The sequence below is a fragment of the Chiloscyllium punctatum genome, chromosome 7 (assembly GCF_047496795.1).
Source record: "Chiloscyllium punctatum isolate Juve2018m chromosome 7, sChiPun1.3, whole genome shotgun sequence".
NCBI lineage: Eukaryota > Metazoa > Chordata > Chondrichthyes > Orectolobiformes > Hemiscylliidae > Chiloscyllium > Chiloscyllium punctatum.
This window is the reverse complement of record NC_092745.1, coordinates 113,411,977-113,429,624: the sequence shown is the minus strand read 5'-3', so window position 1 is coordinate 113,429,624 and position 17,648 is coordinate 113,411,977. Positions and strand designations below refer to the sequence as shown.

The 17,648-nt window shown below is 40.9% G+C and overlaps 1 protein-coding gene across 2 annotated transcripts in view; it reads left to right on the top strand.

Annotated features, from left to right (window-relative positions):
- Positions 1-17,648, top strand: part of abcd3a (ATP-binding cassette, sub-family D (ALD), member 3a) — a 110,928-nt gene that overhangs the window by 76,966 nt on the left and 16,314 nt on the right. For both annotated transcript variants that reach the window (XM_072574621.1, XM_072574622.1), the window contains exons 19-22: positions 538-627; positions 2,710-2,829; positions 8,763-8,867; positions 15,942-15,998. In XM_072574621.1, coding sequence (XP_072430722.1) covers positions 538-627; positions 2,710-2,829; positions 8,763-8,867; positions 15,942-15,998 — 372 coding nt within the window. The remainder of the gene's footprint in view (positions 1-537; positions 628-2,709; positions 2,830-8,762; positions 8,868-15,941; positions 15,999-17,648) is intronic.

Here is a 17,648-nt window from a genome sequence, read left to right as displayed (position 1 = left end):
CATTAACCTGTGTCCTTTAATTCTGGACTCCCCTCACAGCAGAGAATCTTGTCTATTTATCCTATCCATGCCCCTCATGATTTTATAAATCTCTATAAAGTCACCCTTCAGTCTCCAATGCTCCAATCGAAACAGTCCAGCCTATTCAACCCTTCCCTGTAGCTCAAACCCTCCAAACCTGACAACATCCTTGTAAATCTTTTCTGAACCCTTTCAAGTTTCATAATATCCTTCCTATATGAAGGCGATCAGCATTGCACGTAGTATTCCAAAAGTGGCCTAACCAATGTCCTGTACAGCTGCAACATGACCTTCTACCTCCTGTATAAATACATTGATCAATAAAGGCGAGGTGACAATTATCTTATTTTTCTTTTGGGTGTTTTTATGTATACAGCTGTATAGCATGAAATTTGAAAAGCAGATTATGTTCTAAATTGGTTTCGAATCCTGTGTCACTTCAAAACCTAGGTTTCCAAAATCCATGAATCCTTTTTAAATTCTTAAATGAAAGCAGCATGTTTTCATTTCTTACAGCGACCATATATGACCTTAGGAACACTGAGAGATCAGGTGATCTACCCAGATACGCTGGAAGATCAAAGGAGGAAAGGTATATCTGATCAGGTAAGACATATTATTGTTCTATGAAATTAGATATCCACTTTATGCTTGATACTTCGTGTGGCTTGTTTGCCATGCCTGGGTGCAACAAGTTGGAGTGGGGATCCGTTAGCTCAATTGGCTGGACAGTTGGTTTGCAAAGCAGTGTGATGCCAACAGCAAGGATTCGAATCCCATCACCCGGCAGATGTTACCATGAAGGATACTCTCTTTCTCAACCTCATCCCCTCCCCGTGATATGGTGGCCCTCAGGTTAAATCACCACTCTAATATCATCCCTTTCTAATGGGATAATAGCCCTATGGTCTGGTGAGATAATGGCGACACATCAACAACAATGTTGGAGTGAAGTGGATGATGAGGAGAAATTATGAAAAATGTGGGATCAGTTGTGAAATTGGGAAAAACGGTAATTAGTTAATTTGGAGATCTCATTGCAAGGACTCAGTTAAATTTCTCATTTTTATGTCACTGCAGTCATCATTATCTCAATTTCCCTCATCTTGTATCACTCCTCTCTGCTCCTAAACCATTTGTCCAATTAGTTGCTGCATTTCACTAACGGTATTAAAATTGATAAGACATCAGGACCAAAAGAGCTACATCCAAGGATACTGGTCAAAGCCAGAGTAGAAATTGTGGAGGCATAGACTATAATTTTCCTTAGGCTTGGGGTGCAAGAAACATGGAGAATAGGCACAATGCCATTAATTTCTGAAGTTTTTCAATTCAATATTGAGACCTCAAAGCAGATTTAAAACAGAGATGAAGAGAAATTACTTCTTGCAAAGGGTCATGATTCTGTGGAATTTGATGTCCTGAGTGTGGTGGATGCTGGGAGATTAAATAAGTTTAAGGAGGAGAGCGATAGACTTTTAATTAATAATGTGTTGAAGAGTATGGAGAGTGGTCAGGAAAATGAAGTTGAGGCCGATATGACACCAGCCATAACTGTGTTTAGTGATGGACCAGACTTGAAGGGCTGAATTGAGTACTCCGACTCCTACTTATGTTCTTTTGAGGGGTCTAAAACAGGTAGTGAAAAATTGGTTTCCATTGGTAGGAAGATCAAGAACCAAAGATTTAATATAATTTACAAAAGAAGCAATGTGACATGAGGAAAAGCTTTACTCATAGTGAGTAAAAGAGATCTAGAATACACTGCCAAAGCATATGGTGGAGACCAGACGAATTGAAATGTTTATAAAGGGAATTAGGCATGTCTGAAAAGGAAAAAAATTGCAGGGCTACAGGGAAGAATCAGGCAGGTGGCTGTCTGTAAATTGCTCCTTCAGAGCAATTGAATAGTGTTTTTCTGTGTGGTAACCAATTAATCCTCTCCACACTTGCGAATTACATAAAACTCTGCATCGTTTCATCTTGATTGCTTGGTTGTTATCCACCTTACCCATAACCCTGCATACACTCCATCTACCCTATTTACGACTATTTAGTGGAATTTCCTCACTACCGCAATGAAAGGGTGGCCTGTTTTACAGATTTATAATCCCCTTGGCCACTGACTTTGGTTAAGTCAGAGAACTCCTAGAAGCACGGCACACATTCACGCACTCAATCAACAAGCACATTGACCTGGACCCAACATACCGGCCATTACAACGAACAACCGGAAGAAGCAGAAAATAGAACTAAGTAAATTCCAGAAGATACAGTACGACAGCGCTTCACAGCAGGCTCCAAAGCACTGAAGATGTCTAGTCAGGGAGCAAAACATCTGCAAATCAACCTCAGTGAACATACCCATAACCATGACAACTGGCACCCGAGCTACAAATCTTTACACAAACTTTGAATCTCTTTAGTAACTTTTTAAAGTATATTTTCCAAGTCTACTGTGCTTTGTTTCTCTTGAGTCCAAGAGTGTGATGCTGGAAAAACGCAACCAGTCAGACAGCATCCAAGGAGCAGGAGAATCCTTGGATGCTGCCTGACCGGCTGTGCTTTTCCGGCACCACACTCTTCGGCTCTGCTCTCCAACATCTACAGTCCTCACTTTCTCCTTTGTTTCTCTTGAAACATTTTAATAAACAGCTCATTCCACTTACTGATGTTATTTATCACCAGGTACTGAAAGAGTATCTTGATAACGTCCAGCTTGGCCATATTCTGGAGCGTGAGGGAGGCTGGGATTGCATTCAGGACTGGATGGATGTACTCAGTGGAGGGGAGAAACAACGGATGGCTGTATGTCTTACATATTTTCTAAAGCTATACTTGCGTGTTTCATATTTGATACAAGAATGAAATATGAAATCCTTCCATAATTTTCACTAGAATTTCATACAGCTTGGTATAACTTTCATACATTTTTTGATGTTTTTGTATTACAAAAGCTACAGAGTCCTAAATTCAAAATAACTTTTTTGTAGGTTTGTGAGAATCCTTGACATCTAAGGTGGATGAATAAAATGAAAGAATGCAAACTTATTTTCAAGCAAGCTTAAGTAAATGTACCATGAAATTTGGAGCCTTTTTTTTACAATGGTATTAAGAGTCCTGTGTGCATTACTCTCCAGTCAGCGCACGTGTTGGAGAGAAGTGAAGAAATAAGCAGGCTTGTATTTGAAGAAGAGTGAACAAAACCAGAAATTTTGGGGAAAATCTCAGCATCTGTGATTCTCTTGTCTTCTGAAGAAGGGTTACTGGGTCGCAAATGGCAACTCTGCTTTCCCTCCACAGATGCTGCCAGACCTGCCGAGCTTTACTAGCAATTTTTGATTTCATCTGCAGGTCTTGGTTTTTTTTTGAAGAAAGAGTAAGCCCAATTGGCTAGATTACATGGAGAGCAGCTCCTGCATAGTTTTGCAATGTAATTTGTTGCTGTGTTAACTGTAGTATAAGACCTTTGGGACCATGAAATGAACGTACACTGTTTCACTTGCTTATCACAGGGAATAAATAGCATAGAGTGGACAGTGTTAGATAAATTGAAGATGGAAGAACATAGGGAAGTAGATAAGTGTTTTAATAATGTAACAATAAGCTCTGAATTTGATATCTCTCAGATTGCCATGCATAGTTGGATGTAGTATTAACATACAATAACTAGAGTTCTACAAAGGTAAATGTTTTACAACATTGCTCAATACTTGTCTTCTACTGACCAGTCTGTATTGAAGCTGAAAATGTGTTGCTGGAAAAGCGCAGCAGGTCAGGCAGCATCCAAGGAACAGGAGAATAGACGTTTCGGGCATCAACCCTTCTTCAGGAATGAGGAATGTTTGTCCAGCAGGCTAAGATCGAGGACACAACTTTCCTCATTCCTGAAGAAGGGCTGATGCCCGAAACGTTGATTCTCCTGTTCCTTGGATGCTGCCTGACCTGCTGCGCTTTTCCAGCAACACATTTTCAGCTCTGATCTCCAGCATCTGCAGTCCTCACTTTCTCCAGTCTGTATTGAACCCAAGTTCTTCAATGGGACCCGAAAAGCACATGACCAAATATGGTAGTTGCAGTGGAATCAATTATTTTAAAAAATCTTGGCAGTCGTGAAGGTCAAGAAACAGACCTAAAATCATCTGGAGAATAACTAAAATACAATCACTTTTTTCCAAAACATTATCAGTACCAATTTAAGACCACAGTGCTGAACAGTTCTTGTGCAAGAAGAATCCCTAAACTGGAAATTGCTGATAAATCACCAAGTGAGCTTCACATCAATGAAGGCCTTTTACAGCCACTAATAGGAAAAACTAACTGTGAAAGGAAAGGCAGCGAAAATAAGGGAAAGCCCATTAGCTACCAAGGGGATAAATCTGGATTGAGTACCTGCGAAAGGATTACTGGACTCCCTGTGCCGAGTCAATCAATTTCTTAGAGGGAAAAGCTTGAAAAACTGGCCTGGAAAGTAAACTTAAGAATTCTGGTAGTTTTATTAACTTGTTGATAAAGTTACGAAAGTTTTTCAGTAGCGTTGATTGATTGAAAAAGTCATGAGTAAGAATCATTTGGAATTCAAAGTCTAAAAAGCCTAATAGTGAATATAAATAATTTTTCTTGATTCCGTCAGATTGGGTGAAAACCCTTCATTCAACAACTACAAAGTTGTATCAAGTTTAATTGTTAAAAAATGGATACAAAGCAAATGCTGCACATCTGATATTGTACTTGGTGAGAATATAATGTGGACAATGTCGTGGCAGTTTTGATACAGTCAAAAGAAAAACTTATCAATCTATTGGTTGTAGCCATTTGAGAAAGTTTCTACCCACAAATCTACTGGAAATCCTTCATTCATCTCTATAAAGATGCCATATCAGTTGGCCTTTACATTGGAAACAGCACTTATCCACCAGAAGCTTCAAAAGCCTTCATTTCAAGTATGACAACAATGTTTACTTCAAGAAAAAAAAGGCTAGGCAACAAAATGACAATACATGCTGATCAAAATCCTAATATAATCATCTTCCAAGTCAAAAAACCGGAGGTGCTCATCAGTAATCAGCCATTGCAGCAGTATTCATTATTTTTCCACCATTCAAATTCAAGCCAACATACCATTTGATAAACCAGACATGTGACAGTGTAGAAAGCACAATTCTCAAGATTTTGAACAGCTTAAGCATTGGGTATCAAATGGAATGAGGAACAGGTTATCACTCCTCTTGACTACATGGGATGACTATCAGACTTTGAACTTTTCCAATCAGAAAATAAATTTTGAATGGACAGTCCAAATAGCAGTGGATGCAAAATCAAGAAATACTTTCAAGAAACATTATGCAGCAAAGTTAAAATGAATGCAGAACATTTTGCAGAGAGTGGACTGCTTACAGCATGATAGAGCTTTACATCAGAGGAGACAGATATCTCATTTTAAAATATATAGTATCCGACAACTTCAGAATGAAATCCTATGCAATGTAATGCTATAGATACTTGTCACGGGTGTGGTTCCAAAACTCCACACTACCACGACAAAACTGCCCAGCAATGTGTTAATTGTAAGTAAAGAGGTCATGAATCAAAAATGTGCTATGGTCTGAAGATCACACTAAGTATTAAACCAAATTGTTTCCAGGCCTCCATGTATGTTCATGCCTTCAAAGTTTGGGAGAAGATTTGTAGCTCGGGTGCTCGTTGTTGTGGGTCTGTTTGCCGAGTTGGGAATTTGTGACATCCTCAGTGCTTGGGAGCCTCCTGTGAAGCGCTTCTGTGATCTTTCCTCCGGCATTTGTAGTGGTTTGAATCTGCCCCTTCCGGTCGTCAGTTCCAGCTGTCCGCTGCAGTGGTCAGTATATTGGGTCCAGATCGATGTGCTTATTGATTGAATCTGTGGATGAGAGACAACGGAATGAGGACATGCCGCAACCCAAAGGGCTAGCCACACTACCATACATTATGAGCATTTCTGAACTGACAGCCAGACTACTGCGACCACTAGGACTCATAGCACACAAACCAACAGCCACTCTTAGACAACAACTCACCAGAACGAAGGACCCAATACCCAGCATGAGCAAAACCAGTGTACTGTACAAAATCCCACGCAAGTACTGTACAAAACACTACATAGGACAAACAGCTAACGATTCGCATCCATGAACACCAACTAGTCACGAAACAACACAACCAGCTATCCTTAATAGCCACACACGCAGATGACAAGCAACATGAATTCGACTGGGACAACACTACTATTATGGGACAAGCCAAACAGAACAGCCAGGGAATTCCTAGAGGCATGGCACTCATCCACAGATTCAATCAATAAGCACATCGACCTGGACCCAATATACCGACCATTGCAGCGGACAGCTGGAACTGTCAACCGGAAGCGGCAGATTCAAACCACTATAAATGCCGGAGGAAAGATCACAGAAGCGCTTCACAGGAGGCTCCCAAGCACTGAGGATGTCACTTCAACAGGGGACAAAACGTCTGCAACACAAATTCGCAGCTTGGTGAACAGAACCACAACATGTTCATGCCTTGGAACAAACTTAGAAGGTTAGATTAACAGTTGAATGGGATAAATTTCATTATGTGGGGACCAACTACCTATAAGATGAATAACATCACTGATTTTTTTTTTGGCAAAATAACATCATCACCCAATCCAAATCCTACTGATGGAGAAGAAGGAACCTCCCAACCTCCCCGTACATTCCTGCAATTATATCAATGCAAAACCATTCAGCAAACACTACCTGTTCAGGAAGTGTGATAGGGCACCAGATTGACCAAGTCTCTAAGCTAACAGAAACCAGCAGAGAGAAAAGAAAAGCTCATCAACTTTACCCAAGTATCCTAACAATGACTTTCCTTACCCACCTATTAGCACAGATGAATCATGTCAAAGACTTGAGAAGAATGGGAGAAAGTCAGACAAAGGTGCAGTAAATGTTGTAAAAATAGGCAACGTAAGCAACTCATTTGAGAATGTATAAAATGTTGATTATGGGAGTAAAACCTCGTGGAAGAGTATTGTGTAAGAGCTAAAAGATCCTGGAGCAACATTGCAATGATGTCACTGAGATGCTTCACACAAGATACAAGTAGCACAGTGTGGGCAGAGTCAAAGATGGAAAATCATTAGAAGGAAATTAACAGTCTCTTTAGTACTTTAACAATAAGCTCTCGATTTGGATTCTCTCACATTAGCACATGTAATGATAACCTGCAGTAATAAAGTTCTGCAGATGTCTAAGGTTGAAGACAGTTCTTGACTTTGCCTTCTTGACCAGTCTGCCATGAGCCCAAACTCTTGATGTGACCCTAAATCTATACAACAAAAGATTAACAAATCTTTTACTACTCCTGCAGAAGATTTTTTTTTCTGTATTGACCAATCAAGCTTTGGCAGTTGCTTCCTTCCTACTTCATTCTCTTGGTATTAAAATATTTTATCAGATTATATTTTCTTCTTTCTGTTTTCTTATGTTCAACAATTGTTTATGTCTGTTCATCTCCATAGAATCCCTTCAGTGTGGGAACAGACCATTAGACCCAACAAGTCCACACTGACTGTTTAAAGAGTATCCCACCCACACTCACCCCCCCTACCATATATCCCTGCAGATCCCATGGCTAATCCAGCTAACCTACACATCCCTAGTCACTGTGGACAATTTGGTATGGACAATCTACCTAACCTGCATATCTTTAGATTGTGGGAGGAAACCGGAGCACCCAAAGGAAACTCATGCAGACACAGGGAGAATATCCAAACTCCAAACAGGCAGTTGCCCAAGGCTGGAATTGAACCCGGATTCCTGGTGCTGTGAGGCAGCAATGCTCAATTAACAAACTTTTGAATTGATAGCTAATAAATCTTTGACTTTGCTAGAACAAAGCATGCTGCAGAATGTCTTTTCTATAATTCCGAATAATGGTTAAATTACCTATTTATATATTTACTTGTTTACTTCTCTCCTCATTTTTGAAAACTTTCTTTACTCTCCCAGAAGCATTTGCCTGTCCTAAGCAGCATTGATAAATATGCTTATAAATAGGTCATTATCTCAGTTGGTGGATAAAGGAATTTAAAAAAAGGAAAATCTTGTTTTTTAATTTATCCTTTTGCCTTCTTAAATCAACCCTTACTTATATCAACCTTTAAAGATAATTTTACTGTTGGTATTATGTATCTTCTTGAATTCCAGTCTCAAAATTCAGGCTCACAAAATGCCTTTGTTCTTTCACTGCCTTATATGCAATGAGAGTGGATGGTCTGTTTACAACACTTACTCCTGCCTTTCTCCTTGTGGAAGTGCTTTTACCCCTGTTTTTCTCCTCCCTTGACCTAGGTTAAGTTATGAACGGCATGGTGCACACACTACTAATTTCTAGGAGAGTATCTTAGCTCATCAGCCTAGTCTGCCATTCATATTTTTCTTCTTCATAAAGGGGTCTTCTCCAGGAAGATCTATAGTCTACAGGGATCTATTTAGTGTCTCTCTTGAAATGTCAGTGCAGTTTCACCAGTGTATTATATTTATCAGTCTGAAATTTTGCTGCTTTTTCTTATCATTGCAATTATGTTTCCAAGAATGTGATACCGTTGTAGTTTAACAAAGCCAGAACAGGCTAACAGCTAATTTGAATAAAATGGATATGCTGTGAAATAAATATTGACTTGTGTGAGCGACTATGTTATTTATTTTTCTTAAATGCAGATGGCTCGATTATTCTACCACAAACCACAATTTGCTATTTTAGATGAATGTACCAGCGCAGTTAGCGTGGATGTTGAAGGCTATATATACAGTCATTGCAGAAAGGTAAGCAATGCCACTGGAGGATAATGTCAAATAAAATGCTGTTCCTGGATGAGATGTAAACAGTGACAAATACTAAAGTCTTAGTAAATTCATGTTTTCATGCAGGTGATCTCATGGGATGATTATGATCACTTGAGGACGTAAAGGAATTTTCCAGATTATATTTTTCTCTATGTCAGGAAATATTACATGACTGTAGTGTAGAGGTATGAGTGGGAAGTTTCTGGTCTGGATGGTCCTTTCATCATGAAGGAGATAGGCTTGTTGAATGGTCTGGTCCTTTCTTGCCCTGCAATTTTGTAACCAAAAATGTAATTCTTGCAGGCCAATTTCTGCACAAATTAAGGGAATTTGTAAAGTCTACCCTGATGTGCAACTCCATTTCAACCTCTATTGTATTCACAACACAAATATTGTATGCAAGTTCATTTATACAAAAACAAATTGAGAGAGGATGGAGACAGTAGAAAATGTAAATTATATATGAAAAAATAATGATGGAAAGAATTAGGGCGGCACGGTGGCACAGTGGTTAGCACTGCTGCCTCACCGCACCAGAGACCCAGGTTCAATTCCTGCCTCAGGCAACTGACTGTGTGGAGTTTGCACGTTCTCCCCGTGTCTGCGTGGGTTTCCTCCGGGTGCTCCGGTTTCCTCCCACAGTCCAAAGATGTGCAGGTCAGGTGAATTGGCCATGCTAAATTGCCCATAGTGTTAGGTGAGGGGTAAATGTAGGGGTATGGGTGGGTTGTGCTTCGGCGGGGCGGCATGGACTTGTTGGGCCAAAAGGGCCTGTTTCCACACTGTAAGTAATCTAATCTAATCTAGTTTTTGGTCAAGTGACATTAAAAAGCTTGACACCTGATGGATAACAGATTCTCTTTTGTTTAACCTTCAAACTGGAAAAAGAATCGAGGATGGATTTGTTTTTTGCAAAATGACTGATACAAAGCTGTTAGTTTGACTTAAGCTCTGTCAGATTTTACTTTTACATTTAAGTTAATGAAAGAAAATTGGTTTAGTCTAAAAAGGAGTGCTGATTCACTATTATCAAGTACCACTCTTACTCCTGTCATTTTTATAAAGTTGAAATGATCAGTTAAAAGCAGTTCAGTATTGCAAAAAACATCTCTGAATTATACATTCAAAGTTACAGATTTCTGGAGAAAGCAAAATTTTTTAAATTTTCAAATGTTTTAATGATTGATTTTTGTTGCACTTTCTTTGACTATTTACTGGGCGTGTTCTCTCGGGCCACACTTGTCATCAGCATTTTTATCTTTTCAGCAGCACTTTCAGTGCAATTTTTATAACTTGCCTTTCTGTGTTCAGTATTTTGTCTCCTGTACGATTACCCCAGAGGGGTAGGTAAATATTTTTCCCTTTGGGCTCCTTGAAACCGTTTGTAATTGCTATGAAGAGGTGGCTGTAGATGGCCCAGTATAAATTCTCTTTTTCTCCCTTTGATCAAGAGCTTGACTTTCCACTTGTCTGTCTCTATTTAACAGAGCTGAAATCATTTACTGAATGGAAATTGCTTCAGCCCAGCCTCCTTCATCTATAAGAGCACAACATATAGAAACAGAATTAGGCCATTCATAGAATCCCTACTATGTGAAAAGAGGCCATTCGACCATTTGAATATGCATCTCCAAAGAACTTCCCACCCAGACACATCCCCACCCTATCCCCATAATTCCACGTTACCATGACTAATCCCGCTAACCTGCACATCCCTAGACACTATGGGGGCAATTTAGCATGGCACATCCACCTAACAGTTTTGAATAATGGGGGGAAACCAGAACACTGAGCAGAAACCCACGCAGAGATGGGGCAAAAATGTAGACTCCACACAGACAGTCACCCAAGACTGGAACTCAAGGCAGCAGTGTGAATCACTGAACCACCATGCCCGCTCTATCAATCTACTCCGACATTCAATCGTGGCTGATATGTTTCTCAACCCTGTTCTGCCTTCTTCCAATAATGTTTGATCCTTTCTGTCTCTGTCTTCAAAGACACTTGAAGACTTTGCCTCCACAGCCCTTTATGGCAATGAGTTTCACAGGTTCACCACCCTCTTGCTGAAGTAATTCCTTCTCATCTCAGACTTTTGCTCTGAGGCTGTGCCATGGTCTCCTATTCTCTCCCACTAGTGGAAACATTTCTTCACGTCCATTCTATCCAGTCCTTTCATATTCTGTAAATGTTAATGAGATATCCCTTCATCCTTCAAAACTCTGTCAAGTACAGACCCAGAGTCCTAGATGACTCCTAATGACAAGCCATTCATTCTCAGGATCATTCTCATGAACCTCCTCTGGAATCCCTCCAACACCAGCATATCCTTCCTTAGATATGAGACCCATAACTGCACATAGTATTCCAAATGCAGTCTGACCAGAACTTTATAAAGTATATCGCTGCTGTTGTATTTTGGTCTCTCAAATAGAGTTTTCTCATATTGTTTTTGCCTTCCTAACTTTGAACACTACGATTTCTAAGCCCCTTTTTCGTTTCAGATTTCTAAAGCCTTTTCCCATTTAGAAAATACTACGTGCCTTCATTCTGCCTACTGAAGTGCATAACCTCACACTTTCCCACATTGTATTCCATCTACCACTTCTTTGTCCACTCTCCTAGCCTATCCAAGTCCTCTGCTGCCTGCCTGCCTCCTCAACACTATCTACTCCTTCACCTGTCTTTGTATCAGCTGCAAACTTAGTAACACTGCCCTCAGGCCCAACACTGATTCCTGTAGAACTCCACTAGTCACTGACTGCAATCCTGAAAAAGACCCCTTTATCCCCATTCTCTGCCTTTTTCTAGCCAGCCAATCCTCTATCCACACCAGTACCTTGCCCCGAACACCATAGTCTCCTATCTTATTTAGCAGCCTTCAGTGGGGAGCTTTCTCAAATGCCTTCTGGAAATCCAAATAGATTACATCCACTGACTCTCCTTTGCCTTGAAAGAATTCTAACAGATTTGTTAGACACAAAGGACATGGGTGTCAATGCCTTTGTCCCTAGTTGCTCCTTCAGGAGGTGCTAGTGAACTGCCATTGTACTCTGTGAGGGTAACAGTGTCTCCTGTGAAGGATGACTGATTGACTGACTCAAGCACTTCACCAAAATTGGTGATATGGTGGACAGTGAAGGAGGTTATCTCAGAGTACAAAGGGACCTTGATCAGATGAGCTGATGGGTCGAGGAGTGGCAGATGGAGTTTGAGGTAAATGTAAGGTGTGGCATTTTCGTAAGGCAAACGAGGGTGGGACTTATGCACTTAATGGTAGGACCTTGAGGAGTGTTGCTGAACAAAAAGACCTTGGGGTGTAGGTTGTTAGTTCCTTCAAAGTGGAGTCATGGATAGACAGACATTTGGTAACCTTGCCTTTATTGGTCAGTGCATTGAGTACAGGAGTTGGAATGTCATTTTGCAGCTGTACAGGATATTGGTTAGAACACTTTTGGATTACTGTGTTCAATTCTGGCCTCCCTGTTACTGGAAAGATCATGTTAAATGTAAAAAGGTGCAGGAAAAATTTTTCAGAATATTGCCAGGGTTGGAGGGTTTGACCTGTAGCGAGAGGCTGAATAGACTTGTGGCTGTTTTCCCTGAAGTGTCAGAGGCTGAGATTTATAAAATCACAAGCGGCACAGATAGGGTAAATAGGCAAGTTTTTTTTCCCCCAGGGTGGGGGCATCGAAAGCTAGAGGGCGCATAGGTTTAAGGTGAGAGGGACCTGAGGGCAACTTTTTCACGCAGAGGATAATGCATATATTAGAGGTGTAGTGGACAGCGAAGAGGATTACCTACGTTTTGTCATTTACATTAATGATTTGGATGCAAGCATAAGAGGTACAGTTAGTAAGTTTTCAGATGACACCAAAATTGGAGGTATAGTGGACAGCGAAGAGGGTTACCTCAGATTACAACAGGATCTGGACCAGATGGGCCAATGGGCTGAGAAGTGGCAGATGGAGTTTAATTCACATAAATGCGAGATGCTGCATTTTGGGAAAGCAAATCTTAGCAGGCCTCATACACTTAATGGTATGGTCCTAGGGAGTGTTGCTGAACAGAGAGACCTTGCAGTGCAGGTTCATAGCTCCTTGAAAGTGGAGTCACAGGTAGATAGTATAGTGAAGGCGGCGTTTGGTATGCTTTCCTTTATTGGCCAGAGTATTGAGTACAGGAGTTGGGAGGTCATGTTGCGGCTGTACAGGACATTGGTTAGGCCACTGTTGGAATATTGTATGCAATTCTGGTCTCCTTCCTATCGGAAAGATGTTGTGAAACTTGAAAGGGTTTAGAAAAGATTTACAAGGATATTGCCAGGGTTGGAGGGTCTGAGCTACAGGGATAGGCTGAACAGGCTGGGGCTGTTTTCCTTGGAGCGTCGGAGGCTGAGGGGTGACCTTATAAAGGTTTACAAAATTATGAGGGGCATGGATAGGATAAATAGACAAAGTCTTTTCCCTGGGGTCGGGGAGTCCAGAACTAGAGGGCATAGGTTTAGGGTGAGAGGGGAAAGATATAAAAGAGACCTAAGGGGCAACTTTTTCACACAGAGAATGGTATGTGTATGGAAAGAGCTGCCAGAGGAAGTGGTGGAGGCTGGTACAATTGCAACATTTAAGAGGCATTTGGATGGGTATATGAATAGGAAGGGTTTGGAGGGATATGGGCTGGTTGCTGGCAGGTGGGATTAGATTGGTTTGGGATATCTGGTCGGCATGGGCAGGTTGGACCAAAGGGTCTGTTTCCATGCTGTACATGTCTATGACAACCTCCCCTTAACAAAGTTGATCTGACTCAGCTGTATTTTATTGTGCATTCCAAGTACTCCGCAATATCATCCTTAATAGTGAGCTCTAAAATCTTACCAACAACTGAGGTCAGGCTAACCGGCCTATAATTCCCAATGTCTGCTTCCCTCCCTCCTTAAGTATTACAGTGCTATTATCCAGCCCTCTGGTACCCTCCCTGACTCTCTTGATTCCTGAAATATTACCACCAGTATTTCAGAATTCTGGGATGTAGTCCATTTGGTCTGGGTGACTTATCCACCTTCAGACCTTTCAGTTTTCCCAACAGCTTCTCCTTGGTGATGGCCACCTCATCTCTGCTCCCGATTCTCTTGAACTTCCAGTATGCTATTGGTGTCTTTCACCGTGAACACAAATTCAAAGTACCTATTCAATGCTTCTGCCATTTCTTTTTTTCCCCTTTGCTACTTATCCAGCCTCATTTTCCAGCAGTCCATGTCCACTCTTGTCTTTCTTGTACCTTTTATATCTCAAACAATACTCTTGCAATTGTCTTTTTATATTGTTAATTAGCTTATCTCATATTTCATCATCTTTTCCCTTTTTTTAAATTCACCTTTGGTGATTTTTAAAGACTTTCCCTTCCTCTGGCTTACATTAATCTTCACCACATTATATTCTTTTTCATTTGCTTTTATGCTGTCCCTGACTTCCATTGTTGGCCGTGGTTGCTCATCTTCTCCTTAATATGTTTCTTCCTCATTGGAATGAATTTCTGCTGTACCTGCCAATTACCTCCAGAAACACCTGCCATTTCTGCTCCACCATCTTCCCTTCCAATCAGCTCTGGCCAGCTCCCCCCTTCAAGTCTTTATGGTTACCTTTACTCAACTGTAATACTATTCCAGCATTTTCCTCTCAAACTGCAGGGTGAATTCTGTTGTGGTCATTGGCCTCTGGGGATTCCTTCACTTTAATCTCCCTAATCAAGTCTGCCTCATTAGACATCAACAAATCTAGAATTACCTGGTCCCTAGTGGGCACTATCAAAAATTGCTCCCAGAACATTTCTTGTAGACATTCCACAAATTCTGTTTTTTGGGATGTGCTACCAAAGTGCATATTGAAGTCCCCCATGATTATTGTAATGGTGTCTCTCTTGCCTTTTCTGTCTTATTATTTATTATCGCTGACCACTGCTTACGGGGCCTGTATATTTCTCCCATCAGGATCTTTTATCCTTCATGGTTCCTCGACTCTACTCTCACAGATTCTGCACCTTCCAGCTCAAATAGTCTTTTGCTACTGATTTAATTTCATTTCTTACAAACAAGCCTCCCCTCCCACTCCAGCTCATCTGCCTGTCCCTTCAGTGAGATGCGTATCCTTGGATATTTAGTTCCCAGCACTGATTCCCTTGCATCCACATCTCTCTGATGTCCGCAACATTGTAACCAACCTTATTTACTTTGACTCTTATATTACACGCATTTGAGTACAACACTTTTTCAGTCTTGCATTGACGTGCAATCACTCCCTTTCTCATAGTTATCTCTTTATCTGTTGTGCCTGAAATTGGGTTTCTGACCTTTTCCATATTCTCTGTCCTCTTTCTGACTTCTCCTGAGCCTTCCTTTGCTTTTAATGATTATTCGCGCATAAACATCTTGCAGTGATGAATTGTACAGGTAATCCTCTTTTAACATTGCCCAGTTTAACATTATCATGCTAATGTTTCCTTGAGTCATATCGTTATTACTGCTATTTGTTATAGTGTGTGTCAGTTTGTGAAAGTCAGATGACGTTGGGACCTCATTGGTGCTATGAGAGCTGTGTTTGTTCTTTACAAGGGACACAGAGTAGCAAAGGAGGTAGTTATTGAAGTTTGAACTTATAAAAGTAAACTTTCACAGCTGATGTGGTTAAATTTAATTTTACAAATTACTTCAGCGAGGATTTCATGTAATGGTACAATATTTCAACTTGCATTCTGTTTCGCCTGGAAAAAAGGTGTTCGAAGAAACCCAACTCAGTCTTTAACTACAGAACCTATGATTCATTTAAAAATTGTTTTACTTAAAGTAGTCTTTCTCAGGAATGGAGCCTCAACTTTGAGTGAGGGCCACCTCTGCACCTTTAGAAAATGTTTTCTGTACTGTCACATCAATTATACTTTTTTACAATTGTTATGAATTATCCCATTATTACCAATTGTGCATAATTGTCTCTCAGATGGACACTCTTCAATATTGTGCTGTTTCTGTTGACTGTAATCTGTACTTTGTTTGATTTAAAGGTTGGCATCACTTTGTTCACTGTGTCACACAGAAAATCTCTCTGGACTCACCATGAGGTTAGTACCAAAAAGTTCAATTTTCATATTTTCAGATGAACACGTCAGCATTTGAGACCATAATTTTAACCAATTGCATTTGACAGATAGTATCTAGGAAAGAGCTGTTCAGTCACGATGGACATTGTGCAACCAAATTCAATCTGAGTGTGCCTGTAGAGTGGAACTAAGATATTAAAGTTAGAAAAAGAGAAATGAAGACACATGACCCAGTCACTGCAGCCTGTCCCCCTCTCCAACCCTCCCAGTCACAGCAGCCCGTCCCTCTCTCCGACCCTCCCAGTCACTGCAGCCCGTCCCTCTCTCTGATCGTCCCAGTCATAGAGATGTACAGCATGGAAACAGACCCTTCAGTCCAACCCATCCACACTGACCAGATATCCCAACCCAATCTAATCCCACCTGCCAGCACCTGGCCCATATTCCTCCAAACCCTTCCTATTCATATACCCATCCAAATGCCTCTTAAATGTTGCAATTGTACCAGCCTGCACCACTACCTCTGGCAGCTCATTCCATTCCATAGAAATCGTGAATGCATTGGTGATTATTTTCCAGAATTCGATAGATTCGGGATCAGTTCCTGCGGATTGGAGGGTGGCTAATGTTGTACCACTTTTTAAGAAAGGAGCGAGAGAGAAAGTAGGAAGTTATAGACCAGTTAGACTTACCTCAGTGGTGGGAAAGATGCTGGAGTCCATTATAAAGGATGAAATTACGACACATCTGTATAGCAGTAACAGAATAAGTCAGAGTCAGCATGGATTTATGAATGGGAAAACATGCTTCACTAATCTTCTGGAATTGTTTGAGGATGTAACTCTGAAGATGGACAAGGGAGATCCAGTGGATGTAGTGTACCTGGACTTTCAGAAAGCCTTTGATAAAGTCCCACATAGGAGGTTAGTGAGCAAAATTACGGCGCATGGTATTGGGGCAAAGTACTGACTTGGATTGAAAATTGGTTGGCTGACAGGAAACAAAGAGTAGTGATAAACGGTTCCCTTTTGGAATGGCAGGCGGTGACCAGTGGGTTACCGCAAGGATCAGTGCTGGGACCGCAGCTTTTTGCAATATATGTTAATGATATAGAAGATGGTATTAATAGTAACATTAGCAAATTTGCTAATGATACAAAGCTGGGTGGCAGGGTGAAATGTGAGCAGGATGTTAGGAGACTACAGGATGACCTGGACAGGTTAGGTGAGTGGACAGATGCATGGCAGATGCAGTTTAATGTGGATAAATGTGTGGTTATCCATTTTGGAGGCAAGAACAGGAAGGCAGATTACTACCTAAATGGAGTTAAGTTAGTTAAAGGGGCAGTACAAAGAGATCTGGATGTTCTTGTACACCAGTCAATGAAGGCAAGCTTGCAGGTACAGCAGGTAGTGGAAAAATCTAATAGCATGCTGTCCTTCATAACAAGAGGGATTGAGTATAGAAGCAAAGAGGTTCTTCTACAGCTGTACAGGGACCTGGTGAGACCACACCTGTGTGCAGTTCTGGTCTCCAAATTTGTGGAAAGACATTCTGGCTATTGAGGGAGTGCAGCGTAGGTTCACGAGGTCAATTTCTGGAATGACGGGACTATCTTATGTTGAAAGATTGGAGCGACTGGGCTTGTATACCCTTGAGTTTAGAAGGCTG